Below are 14709 nucleotides of genomic sequence, written 5' to 3' on the forward strand. Positions count from 1 at the left end.
TCTGTACATTTCGAAATAAGGTGCATTAAAAGTCAATAAATCCTTGATTAATATGAATATTTTAATTAAAAACGTGTCTCCCCGTACTATTCAATAAAATTCTAGTACATTTAATCTATTGAATAACAGCAGAGTGAGCAAGTTTTTGGATATGGTAAGATTAAACTTACTTTAGTGAATAAAGTAACACATTTCAGGTATGGTTTTGTTAGGGTGGGTACACAAAATGTTATTTTATCCTTGCTTCTAGAAAGTCCTCAATCTATATGCTTCATAACAGTTTCATGTGGCCGTAAATATTTAATTTTAACGTGGCTTTAAGCACTATGCATCGTTAAAGTTTCACTTTCACGGCGACTAAGCCGGTAAATGTGGTGTTTACATGGAATAATCATATGAGTTTGCCTTACGGTGCGAACCCAGAGTCTCCGCATCAGTAGGAAAGCGATAAAACGAGCATCTTCCATCCGAAGACTTGTGTTGCATTTCGGGGCAAAACAAAAAAACATTGCCGAACAACTTTTAAGAAATGTAACAGTTTAAAAAAATCACGAGTGGGGGTAACTGGTGTGTTTTATGTCGTAGAATAAAACGTGAAAGTATCTTGAGCTTGTGTGAACCACAGACCTATTTTAGGGGATTTAACCAAACTCGCATTCAAAAACCCATTGACTCTGGGACGATGGAACCGGAAGTGCTAAAATGCTAACTCGCGTCCGGGTTTTTGCCTACAAAGTGACATCATAGTTCCACCACTCTATTGCTGTAGATATGCAATGCAGAGAGACGTATACGCAATGCCCTCTTCTGGAGACGGGGCGGGAATATGCAGCTCATTTGCATTTAAAGCGATACTCTCCAAATCAGCTCTTTTTTAGACACACCCCAAAAATTTTCCAGCTGATATAATAAATTATTTGTTGGGTATTTTGGGGCTGAAACTTCACAGGCACATTCTGGGGACACCCAAGACCAATATTACATCTTGTAAAAAGGGGGATAATAGGTGCCCTTTAATGCATATGGGATTAACAACGCCCCACCCCCAAATCTCAGTTATGCAAATGAAATGGTTGACATTTATAAATGAATTTACTTTTTTAAACCATTACTTCGACTGCTATTTTTATCCAACCAGCCGCCGAACCACACACACATGATTGTAGGATATCATAGATAATGAAGGGTACATCTAGGTGGATTTCAAAAGTCAATCAGATAAAGGCATCTTAGTGGGTAGAATGTTACACAAACATTGGACTCGGGAATGGAAATTGTGGAGCATATGTGTAACTGTAACTGTGCATGTGTTTTAATATAACCCTCTGCTGGACTACTGCTACTCAGCCCTGCAGCTGAAAAGATTTGTTGCTTCAGCTTGGTTGCTGAGGCAACTGTCTCCTATTGCCACAAAACTGCATAAAGAGGATATTGATAATCTATAATGATGTAAAAAAAAAAAGCCAGGATGATCAGAGAGTAAAGATTTCAATAGCAGTAAGCTTGAAAACACAGCTGTATCTTGTTAAGTGCCATGCTATAGGAAAACGGCTGAAAAGATTGGCAAGAAATGTCTGGCTAGGTCTAGTGTTGTTGCTTTTTCATTGTCTGTTATTTACTGTGAATGTGAAGATGTAGTTTCATAATCTTTTTTATAATAATTCATAATCTTTCTGTGTTTTGTGTAAGGATTTGTTCACCTATGGTATAGCTACATGCATCTTTTGCTTAATTCAGACATTTTATCATAACATATTTGAAAATATTCAAAATATGCTAAACGGGCCGAATCTGGTACCTTGTTGCAAAGCCTGCTGGTTTCTTTCTTTCTTTCTTTCTTTCTTTCTTTTCTCAATGACTTTACAGTTACATTTTACATTTCAAATGTATACTGGACTGTGTTTGGTCTTTCTATTTGCATACTTAATTTTATTTCCATGTATTGTCAACAATTTATTGTCCACTTGCACAGCAAAGTGAATGTTGTTGCCTCCAGTACTGCATGTGCTTTCACTGTGTGTGCTGTGTGTACCTAATTAGATAACACTTAACACTTACACTTAATGTAAAAGTTCACCGTTTACATTGTGTTAGCATCTACTGTACCTTACTGTACTTTATTTAGGTTTTGCAGGTGTGGAATATAGTCTTTTGGACATATTATTGTACATCTGTCATGTTAGCATTGCCCTTTGACCCATATGACCTAATAAGAAACAATCAATGATTAGGAAAAGCATTTATTCAGGTGTTGGTAAACTATTTAACCAAAAAGACCATTTAAAAAAATCCGCTCAAGCCACAGTAACAACCCCCCACCCCCCAAATAAGTAGTTGATGATTGTCTCTTTTGTCAAAAAGTAGAATATTTAAGAATATTTAAAGAACATTTCATACACATAATTACTTGCTTAAAGATGTTTTTATTTTTTTATTTTCATCTTTTTAACGTGTTTTTTGTGCATTATACAGCTATATCATTTAACATATAAAAATGTGAAATTAAAATTGTCCCCCTTTTATGACAGATTAAATATCAGATTTAGTTTATTTATTTATTTAGTGACATCTCAAGAAAATGTCATTTGAAATGTGCTCAACAATCACAGCTAAATGTCAAAGATCATAATTTTAGATGTTTTCTGAAAGCTTAAACTGAAAAAGCAAAATATTGCATTATACTTTTGAAGAATTGTCATGCAGCTCTTTTCTATGCAGCATCAGTTTAGAATAACCATAGTCAAGCTCCATAAAAGGAAGGAAATAAAATGCATATGTGACCCTGGACCACAAAACCAGTCATAAGGGTAAATTTTTTGAAATTGAGATTTATATATCATCTACAAGCTGCATAAATAAGCTTCCCATTGATGTATGGTTTGTTATGACAGGGCAATATTTGGTCGAGATACAACTATTTGAAAATCTGGAATCTGAGGGTGCAAAAAAATCAAAATATCATCTTTAAAGTTGTCTAAATTAAGTTCTTAGCAATGCATATTACTAATCAAAAGTTAAGTTTTGATATATTTACGGTAGGAAATTTACAAAATATCTTCATGCAACATGATCTTTACTTAATAAACTTAAGTTAAAAACTTAATAAAACTTAATAAATAATAAAACTTAAATTTTAAACCTCTTAAATAAATTTTTTTAATCATTTTCAACGTTTTTAAATTCCTTGTTTTATTGATTATTTTTTTCTTTTCTTTTATGTAAAGCACTTTGAATTACCATTGTGTATGAAATGTGCTATACAAATAAACTTGCCTTGCCTTGCCTTGCCTAGAAATGTGCTATACAAATAAACTTGCCTTGCCTTGCCTTGCCTAATATCCTTTTTAGCATTAAAGAAAATCGATTATTTTGACCCATACAATGTATTGTTGGCTATTGCTACAAATATACCTGTGCTACTTAAGACTGGTTTGGTGGTCCAGGGTCACATATTTAAGTTGATATTTACTGTAAACTCATAGCATATCTCAAATGTAATTCTTCATTCAACATACATAAAATAATTTGACTACAACCCTTACAAGAAAAAAATGCTGTTTGGTCATATCTAGCAGTGTGATATTTTTAAATCTGAATGCAGATGTGAATGACACTTCACTGCAAGCTTTTCAGTAAATAATGACTTTAATTTCAGTTAGTTTAATCGCACACAATATTACTCATAAATAGGGTGGCCATATGTGCCGTTCATACGGGACACGCCCTGGCCAGGATTTTTATATTGCCTAAAACATCCAAAGTAGTTTGACCAATAACATGCAGGTATTGTATATAATCGACCAATCGTGGCGCGTGAGAAGGTGAGATCTACAGAGAACGATCAAAGCGATGCAAATACGCGCACGTGTTTGTTCGTTCATTCGTTCGACTTGAAGCGTCGCTGCGCACCGATCATAAAATGACACCAAAGTACCGCGAGAGCGATTCGAAATCATAAGGAGCCGTCTGCTCTGCTCTCTATAGCTCTCGTGAATGTCATACAACGATCGATCTGCACAGTGCAAACAGCCAAAACCTGGATATTTTAGGCAATATAGAAATCCTGGCAAGGGTGCGTCCAGTAAAAATGGCCCGTATGGTCACCCTACTCAAAAATCTGTCAAATCTGTCTTCCACTTCTCTAGACGGGACGCCAAAAATCCTCTCTGCCTTCAGCGAGAAGGTGGTGAGCCCGAATGAGCCCATATCACTGGTGTGTCACGTGAAAGGAACCCCCCTCCCCACCGTCACCTGGACGTTGGACGACGACCCTGTCATCAAAGACAGCAACCACCGCATGGATCGCATCATCACCACGGAAGGCCACGTGCTCAGCTACCTGAATGTGTCTCACACACAGGTCACCGATGGGGGCGTCTATCGCTGCACCTGCAACAACTCGGCCGGATCGGTCTCCTACCAGGCTCGAATAAACGTAAGAGGTGCTTGTCAGATCAGCTCCTCAAAAACACCCACACCACACCACAAGCACACACAACAATTTCACGTTTGTTCGGATATTCTATATGAAAATTGGAGTTAGAAGGAGAATTTTATTGTTTTAGGTTGTAGTTGCAGTGCAGCCTCCTAAAATGTACGTTCTCATTGTCAACAGCTTGCCGCAAGAAAGCAACTTGAAGTGATTTATTTTCAATGAAATTTGGCACTTTGAAAAAGCACGAGCAGTGACCATTGATGGCACAACAAAGAGCAGAGTTTAACGTCATGCAAATGAGAGTGTGGAGACAGCCGGTGGGAGTGAAGGCAGTAGAGCTCTTGTGATCCACCTCCTGATGGAGTTAGAGATTGCAGTCAAATAGGAATGCATAGTATAGAGCAAGAGTGTCCAATCCTGCTTCTGGAAGGCCGATGTCCTGCAGAGTTTAGCTCCAAACATGCCAGCGTACTTGCCTGGAAGTTTCTAGTGAGCCTAAAGACCTTGATAAGTTGGTTGTTAGGTTAGGCCAGAAAAAAATGACAAAAGATTTAGCTTTTGATGTGACCAATTCAACCAAATGACATATCATTATTTGCACTTAGTTGAAACAGTATCAAATGCTATTTGCACTTAATGCAAATAGCCTCTGCCTAATTTGGAAAAGAATGGGAATGAATGGTAAATACATGAATGAGAATGGTAATGGATAGCTATTTGGAAGTATGATAGACTTCCTTGGTGTGAACACACCATTTAGTTGTTTATTGGAATTAGGTGTTTGTACTCGATTTTTCGAAGTTCTACTGCCTTTCCTCCCATTGGTCGTTGTTACGTTTTGCTCATTTACATAAAATTAAACTCTGCCTGCCCTTAGGGATACTCCTCCCATAAATCAAAATTCTCTAATCATTTACTCACCCTCATGTCATCCCAGATGCATACGACTCTCTTCAAATTACACAAACAGAGATTTAATAAAATAGTGAAATCCATCACTGAGTCTATATAATGCAAGCGCATAGGCCCCTTTAAAGTTGATGCTTCAAAAACCATTGTCCATACGACCCCAGTTAATTAATCAATTTCATATGAAGAGAAATGATTGGTGTGTGTGAGGAAAATACTATGGGGCATGAGTGGTTATGAACGAATGAATGAAACGCATTTGTCCGTGTTTCACTCCATCTCGAATCGCGCTCGTGGAAAGCGCTTGAGAAACTGCACTGTCCGTGTTTCTACTGTAAATTATCGTGTTAAGTACTGTAAAGTATTGATTTACAGTACATTTGTAAATTTACAGTCTTACTGGCAACCAAAATTGCCAGTAAGTTACTGTAAATTTACAGTAAATTTTTTACAGTGTGTCTCTTCCGCGGCTCGATATGGTTTCGACTCGTTTTTTTTTAGTCTCGAGCAAGACTGTACGACATTCACATTACATGATTTGACTGATTTTTACATAGAAAGGGCGACAGCGCACCGCATTAAAATAAATGATCATTCATGTTTTCATAACCGCTGGCCAAATTCAAAAACGAAACTAAAATTAAATCATCATTGAGAGCAAGGGGGGCCCCCTGGTGTTTCGGGGGCTCTACGCCGCTTGCGTATTTTGCGTATAGGGAGGATCGGCTCTGGCTGGGATCGTATGGATCACCATCATGTTTGTTTTACATGGTTTTTGATATGGACTTAAGGAGAAGGATTATTTTTCTAAAATTCTCTGTTTGTGTTCATTTCAAAAACATACATATTTGGGACGGCATGATGGTGAGTAAATGATAAGTGAATTTTTATTTTTGGGAAGAGTATCCCTTTAAGTTAATCCCTCCACAAGGCTTTGAAGGTAGGATAAATTATTATTAGTTATTTAGTTAGTTACTTACAGTTCAGAATATATAGCTAATAGTTGAAAACGAAATTATTGACACGTAATACATAAGCCTTTCAGCTGACTTTCTGAGGCACTGTGTACTGATAGTTCTTTCTCACAACAGGTGCTGCCAGTATTCGACCAATGAAAAATGTCACTGCCATCGCTGGAAGGGACACGTACATTCACTGTCGCATCATTGGTTACCCGTACTACTCTATTAAGTGGTATAAGGATTCCAACCTGCTCCCATTTAACCATCGCCAACGTGCCTTTGAGAACAACGGCACACTGAAGCTGTCCAATGTGCAAAACTCGGACGAGGGGGAGTACACATGCTACGTGTTGGTGGATCCAGAGAAACAAATTCACAGGAGCGTCCATGTGACAGTGAAAGGTACTGCCATATAAATTGAAGTCAGCCGTTACAAGAATGCTAGATTTTAATATCGGGACATATTCAATGGTGTTTTTTAGGGTTAGTATCACTATTGCTCAATCTTCTGATTTGCAATTCACAAACCCCTAACCCTACCTTGGCAAACTTGTCCCACAACATCTGTGCTACATGAAAGATAACTCAAATCATGCGTCTTGATGAGGAAAGGTCAGACCTTATTAAAGAAGACCAGAATATCAAAGAAACTTGTTGAGAGTAGGCTTTTTTGACTTATGGTGCTGTCACAATCATTTCAGTGAAATTTTGTGGGCCAAAAAAGGCCCATTGCTAGTAGTTTAGCAATATGACATTGCTCACACCTTTCAAACCAAACAGCTTTCTGTTTCATTCATGTGACTTGATATGAAATCTCTTTGGGGAACTCTTTAACCCTCAAGTGAAATTCCCAATCACACAGATTCCTATATTAAAATGACTCCATTTCAACCTTTAGGCCAGTAAGCAACCATTTAACAACCAAAAATCACCATTGCAACCATATATTAATGCAATAATAACCTTTTAGAAGACCTTATCAACTACATAGCAACATCTACTATACCGTAGTATTATGGAAGCAAATTTTACATGGAAATGCACACAATTTTCTTAAGAAAATGTAAAAATATCATGTAAAATATAAATATAATTACCTAAAATTACTATGAATCAGTCCAAATGAACTATGAATGAATGTTAAAAATTAATTTGATTTTTCTTTGGAAACATTAAAGGTGCAATAGGTGATTGTCTTCAGAAACATTTTTTGTTATGCTGGTTGAAAGTCTCTTCACATCCCGATAGCAACCATTATTAAAATATAAATATAATTACCTAAAATTACTATGAATCAGTCCAAATGAACTATGAATGAATGTTAAAAATTAATTAGATTTTTCTTTGGAAACATTAAGTAGTCTTTTTATATCCTACTGTTTTGAAAAGTAAAAGTGATAGAATGCAACATCATTCCATAACTCATCACTAGAGACAGAGCTTTCATCAAATCCTGATTTCCGTAATTAGGGAGTGGATGCATGTTCATGTAATGTCAGTCTCATCCTAGAGAGCATTTGATCGGTCAAAATTGCATATAGTGTTGGGGGTAACGCATCACAAGTAACGCAAGTTACATAATCAGATTACTTTTTTTTCAAGTAACTAGTAAAGTAATGCATTACTTTTTAATTTAGAAGGAAATATCTGAGTTACTTTTTCAAATAAGTAATGCTAGTTACTTTGTTTCCCATGTCTTGACTGACAGCTCTCGTGTTGCCATGTTGAGAAAAATGGGGAGTACTGTAAGTGCAGAGGAGTTGTGTGCGCTGTGATGTTACTGTAGTTCTAGACTAAATATGAACATTATTTACTCTTCTCACTGCACAACAGATTCAGTATTCCTCAAAATGCATAAAAACAGTCAAATGCAAACTCAGAATATGACGCAAACCTGCAATAATTAAATATGTTAAATAAGACAAATATAATTTATGTATTTAATCCCTAATTAGTTACTTTTTTAGGGGGTAACGCAATATTGTAATGCATTACTTTTAAAAGTAACTTTCCCCAACACTGTATATATATATATATATATTTTTTTTTTTTTTGCATATATATTAAAATTATATTTTATGTAATTGCATATATATTTTTTTTTTTCTTTTTCTTTTTCTTTCATTTTGCTGTGAGAGGAAAATAACAAATATTCCATGTAATTAATATGATGAATATCAACTGCATGTGCAAAGAATTTAATGTCACTTACCAATTACCCAATTACAAGTTCTACAAAGATGCTAATAGTTTTTACAGGATCTCATAGCTACGGTAATTCCAACATGACAAGCTTTACCTCAAAGCACAGTTAGAGCATCAATTAGACAAATACAGACATTTATATTGTTAAAGTTAAAATAGATACTAGTTATACTGCAAATATGTGATACCGTAGTTATGCAATAACCAAGAAAACATCTGTTTTTGTGAGTTCAAAGTCATGAAGACAGAAAAAAAAAAACCTGATGTGATTGAGTTAGCTAATTTGCTCCATTCATGCTTAAAATTCTGAAGCACGCAAAGGGATTCCCTTGAGTCCATTATCCCCATTTTGTTGTGAATTAAATAAGCACTGAAGTGCTGCTTTATTTCAATGTTATTTTAACTCATTGATTCTCAAACGTGACAGGCTGACTAGCACCATGCTTGCGAAGTCCACGGGGAACGCATTATGCCGAATTTACTGGGAGACAAAAGAGCTTCTTTATTTTCTCTTTCTTTGCTCTGTTTCTCTCTCAATAGTTCACATTATGCTTCCTCCTCTGTGAAATCTCTAGATTCTGAGCTGTAATGACTTGTTATGAAGGCCGACTGGAGCCTCATTATTGCAAATCACAGATAATTGTACATGTGTGATCACATATGTTCTGTCCACCAGCCCATATTGAGTGCGTTCTGAGCTGTTTGTCACAACCGCTTAGAACACACCAAGCGCTCATTTTACATGTAGCATTACTTCACAAAGTTGCATCACATTGGTTATATGAATCTTGCTCTGTATTTGATATAAGGAGACTAGGGACATAAATGTACTGTCATAGCCATACTCTAAATCAAACTTTTGCTGTGCAATAATATGTTAACATTTTAAATTATAATTGTATTGTTTGCTTTGTTTGTGATTTTATCTGGTGGTGCATCTCTCTTACTGCTCCATCTCTCTCTCAGTGCCCCCTCTGATCCAACACTCCGACTCTCAGAGCGCTTCCATCGGTCAGCGTGTCTTCATCCCCTGCGTGGTCATATCCGGCGACCTGCCGATGTCTATAACCTGGCACAAAGATGGACGACCAATCAATGCCAGCCTGGGTGTCACCATAGACAACATAGACTTCACCAGCTCATTACGCATTTCAAACCTGTCGGAAATTCATAACGGCAGTTACACCTGTATTGCCCGTAATGAGGCTGCTGCCGTCGAGCATAGCATACAGCTCATCGTTAAAGGTTTGAGAGAAATTTAGCTACTTTTATTATAATGTTATCATTTAAATGTTTGCCATATGTGACCCTGGACCACAAAACCAGTCATAAGGGTCAACTTTCGAAATTGAGATTTATACATCATCTGAAAGCTGAATAAATAAGCTTTCCATCGATGTATGGTTTGTTATGATAGGGCAATATTTGGTTGAGATACAACTATTTGAAAATCTGGAATCTGAGGGTGCAAAAAAATCTAAATATTGAGAAAATCGCCTTTAAAGTTGTCCAAATATGTTCTTAGCAATGCATATTACTAATCAAAAATTAAGTTTTAATATATTTACAGTAGGAAATTTACAAAATATATTCATGGAACATGATCTTTAGTTAATATCCTAATGGTTTTTTGCATAAAAGAAAAATCAATAATTTTGACCCATACAATGTATTTTTGGCTATTGCTACAAATATACCCCAGCGGCCTAAGACTGGTTTTGCGGTCCAGGGTCACATATAATTCCATATAATTTTTGAATAATTTAGTTACCATTTTCTATTATGTTTTGCAAAAAAAAAAGAGGAAAATCTTTTTCAGCTTTTGTTCTTTAAACTGTCTCTAAACCTATATATAATCACATAGATTTTAAATGGTGCTTTTATATTATATGTGTTTTTAAAATTCTTTTTATGCTCAGTTCCGCCACATTTTGAGGTACAGCCAAGAGACCAGGATGGCATATATGGGAAATCAGTGATCCTGAATTGTTCGGCAAAGGGAAACCCAATCCCCACTATAGTATGGAACCACTCAAAAGGTATGCTAGTATTTGCAAATATGTAATTGTATATTATTTCTTGTTGTACATTACCGGTGTAAATGGGTAAAAATACAAAAGAATGTAATCAATATGAAATATTCTTGCAATTAAGAATTTCTGTAAAGAAACTGGTGAATCTCACAAAAAGATTTCCAGGTTACATTTTTTCCTCAAAATCCAGAGAAAAAATAAGCCTTTGTGCATTGGAATAAGCAGATTTTTCCTCTCAAATATATTTAGTTTATTAACTCCAACTATTTCCAGCTGTTATTATTATTGTTATTATTCATGCACTGTGTATGAACAGAACAGCTGCATATGAACAAATAGAAATAGAACAGCTACTATTTGAGTGATAAACAGTACAGATGTTCTAAAGCTGCAATTATACTATTGGCAAGGTTTTGTTTAAGTTCCAGTTAACCTAAGGTAAGACCATATAATGAAGGGGACCCAATGCAGACACATTTGGTGTGGACATAACTGTAGTCAGGTTTAGGGGTGATCTGGACAGGTGGGCTGGGCACAGGTGTGTGTTTGCATCGAGGCCATGGTCAAAGAAGCTGGATTACTGGATTAGAGCAGGAGCAGGTGACTCGCTCGACCTTGATTCCTCCTGAAGGGGACTGAACGTTTGAAGCCCTCACTACACATTGTAGATGAAAGCTCACAAATAGAAATCCATATACACAACAAAAAACCGGGCTGCACATTGGGAGGGTGCCATTAAACAGGGCTTGGATGAAAGAAAAGAGGGTCAATATTCCAACATCTAGAAATGTTCTGTACAGCGTCCACCTTATTTTTAACATAAGAGCAGGTCCATTTTTAATGTGCAAGGCTTTTGGTGTCATCCGCTTTCGGTTATTTTGAGCTTTACAAAAAATGTGTGTGATATTGCAAACTGCTATTTCTTGCTATATTGTTTTAATGTATTTTCATACATTAATTATAAGCACACTGGTTAGTAGCACAAATAGTTTTACCGTTTACTACACCTATAGTGGCTAATGAATCAGATGTCTCGCACGTTTACAGAAAATAGCTTATTTCCGCATTGCAAACTAAGGTGGATATCCTGAAAGTCTGTACCTATTTTCAGTCAAGATTATTTTATTTTGGTGCCCCGACAGGCTGTAGCTTTGTCAGATTAAGTTGCTCATGTGGTATTATGGTTTATTTCATATAACTGAATCCTACAGTGTCATCTAATCCTAATCCAGACATGACACACCAGATACAAAACAACTCCCCTCAGAGATCTTCAAATCCAATAAAGAAATCATCAGATGTAAACACAACATAATTGATATTGATCATAAAAAAGGGTGTAATGCTATTGGATTATCAGATGTTTAAGATTACAGTTAAACATATCGCAGCCATGTTGCCTCAGGAAGCAGTCATTTTTGTTTTGTTATGCTAGAATGAAATACGTTTTAGTGTAGCCTTTTTTAAATTAATTATTTGTTAAATAAATTAAATTAAATTAAACATTATATATTCATTATAAATTTCTACATATTAAAAATATAAATATACAACGTTTCTAAATATGTAGTGTGTATAGACCTTAGATTGTTTCCCTTTTCTGTCTCAGGTGCTGGCGTACCTCAGTTCCAGCCCATCGCCTTGAATTCTGGCTCACGTATCCAGCTCCTGGAGAAGGGCTCTCTGCTCATAAAACACGTCCTGGAGGAAGATGCTGGATTTTATCTGTGCAAGGTCAGCAATGACGTGGGAGCCGATATCAGCAAGAGCATGTACCTCACCGTTAAAAGTAAGACCCTGTCAAGTGGAGTGTGTGTGTGTGTGTGTGTGTTGAAATGTGTGTATATATGAGTGACAATGTATGTTGATTGTGATGTGATCAGATTGCTATTAATAGACATGTATTATATCTAAATGTTTTTTGTTCTTTTTGTTTGGTCTGTGCCACTCTATCTAAGGAGTGTGTGTGTGCGTGTGTGTCTGGGCCCGAGGGTCTTCTGCCCTGTTGACTGCTGTGTATACGGTATTGTGCTCCTTGGTGAACTGTTTATTTGTTGAGCAGGCAGAGACTTACATCCCCTCAATTAAACCCACTACACAGCATTTTTGCCCACTCTGGCATGAGGAGAAGACCAAACCAACAGAGCAGTGCCACTAGTAGCCTATTCGCATTATGTCACTTTCCTTTTGTCTAAACATCACTACCCATTTAGATCAGCAAAAATTAACTACTGAAAATTGAAAATTAAATAAAGACTGTATTTTTCCTTACAGTGAAAATGATTTGAGACAGGGTCTGTCAAGATTCCTCCATAAAAATTGTCTATCATCTCTTGTGTTTTGCGTTTTGCATCATGTGAGCAGCCCAAGACAAAGCCTTGGGGAACACCAGAATTGATTTTATTTTATTTGTGCTCTGTCCCTTTAAAAGAAAATAGTATTTTACTGATGGAATGGTCAAAAATTAGTTTAAATTACCCTGAATTTCAAGGGCAGTATATGGTCATAATGAAAACAATATTCTGATATTCCCCTGATGCATACAGTATTTAGATGGACTAGTGCTATTGAATCTACATTATTTAAATCTTCAGACAAATATAATCTCTCTCAGTTTCTCAGGGGGTTTTTTTTCAGTAAAAATATGTAACATCCCTAAAAACTATACATTAAAAAAATAATTTTGGTCATCATTTCTTCTACTCCGGTGAGACAAGTGTGTGTGTGAGTGAGTCAGATGCTTAAGTCCAATTTTTTTATTCGATCAGTTGATTCATTCAAAAGAGCAGACTCAAAAGAACATGATTCATGATTCAGATAGTCTTGCTTCTCTCATGGACTCTCATAAATGCACCAAAGAGAGTTAGAGGGGATGTCAAGATTTTCATGAACTAGGATTTACATTTTTGTAAACTTTTCTCACACAATTACTAAGAAAAATACATTTAATATACCTTGCATTATTTTGCTCTTCTGCTTTTCACTTCGTTATAGTGCACTATTCAATTTTGTCATTTTGTAAAGAATGTTGTCTCTTATGAAAAATTGCTTGTGATTTTCCTAATTTGTAAGGTGCCTTGGATAAAAAACATCTGCTAAATGATTCATATTATATCTGCTAATCAATATCTACTAATAAGTCATATTATCTTAAACACACACACACACACACACACACTATATATATTAGTGAATTTATTTTCAGTGTAGAATTATTGTGTATTTTAAAAATATAGACAGACTTAGTGATATTCAGTTAACAGTCATTAAGCTTGATAGAAAAGGTGTTTTGCTTCTTGTTTTCATTTATCATCTCTCTCCTTGTGTGGGTCTGGTGGCACTCCCTCGCCTTCAGTATCAGAGAGAGCACATGCTCAGACTGTGACCAATTGTGCAAGAAAAAGGGGGAATTGCTTCAGCATGGCAGCCTGCTGCACTCCACCAACCACACACACACACTCGCACAACCCCTCCCAATCCAGAGAATTCACCTCACTCCATTGGCCTGTGCGGAGAAGGCAATGAGTGTGTGTGTTTGTGAGAGAGAAGGGGCTAGATGGCCCACTCAGGCATGGCAATGTGACGAGGTGGCCTAGTTTCCCAGGGTGCCCCTGTACTGGTGATAAAATGAGGCCTGAAATGGATTATATACACCCAGAGTTGCTGCTGCAGCCTCTGTATTCATATGGCATGATACGCCATACACACTAATCATATTCAATATGGCCATCAAAGTGGAAAACACAAATGGAGTTATCATAGTTAATTCACACCCAGCCGTAAATGCTGGTCCAAATTGCCAAGAATATTTTAAGGTTCACTTACTGTGCGCACTGAAAGAATTTGAATGTTCTGTGATTACAGTTTTGTCATTTCTACAGTTTTACACACTGCATAAAAATATAAATATTTACCCTTTTTTGGCTCCAAGGTCATTGACTTCTCAGCCACTATAATGAGTCTCTGAATCTCCACCAAACGAACATGTTTCATGCTATTTAACCCCTGTGCGTCTCTAAACTCCACTTATATGCTTCATTGAACTGACAATAAAGACCATTAAAGGCTACATATGTGGCACACTCTGACTCATCGTGTGTGTCTGTGTGTGTGTGTGTGTGTGGACAGAGAGAAATATTATTTGCATGCTTGCCTTGATTACTTT

The 14709-nt window shown here is 36.4% G+C and overlaps 1 protein-coding gene across 1 annotated transcript in view; it reads left to right on the top strand.

The window, feature by feature from the left end:
* Positions 1-14709, top strand: part of LOC107726116 (Down syndrome cell adhesion molecule homolog) — a 131714-nt gene that overhangs the window by 81702 nt on the left and 35303 nt on the right. The window contains exons 6-10 of the mRNA XM_016535620.1: positions 4146-4442; positions 6436-6708; positions 9478-9756; positions 10431-10550; positions 12154-12333. Of these exons, the coding sequence (XP_016391106.1) occupies positions 4146-4442; positions 6436-6708; positions 9478-9756; positions 10431-10550; positions 12154-12333 (1149 nt within the window). The remainder of the gene's footprint in view (positions 1-4145; positions 4443-6435; positions 6709-9477; positions 9757-10430; positions 10551-12153; positions 12334-14709) is intronic.

This window comes from Sinocyclocheilus rhinocerous, unplaced genomic scaffold, assembly GCF_001515625.1.
Source record: "Sinocyclocheilus rhinocerous isolate Xijiao unplaced genomic scaffold, SAMN03320098_v1.1 scaffold1899, whole genome shotgun sequence".
Lineage (NCBI taxonomy): Eukaryota > Metazoa > Chordata > Actinopteri > Cypriniformes > Cyprinidae > Sinocyclocheilus > Sinocyclocheilus rhinocerous.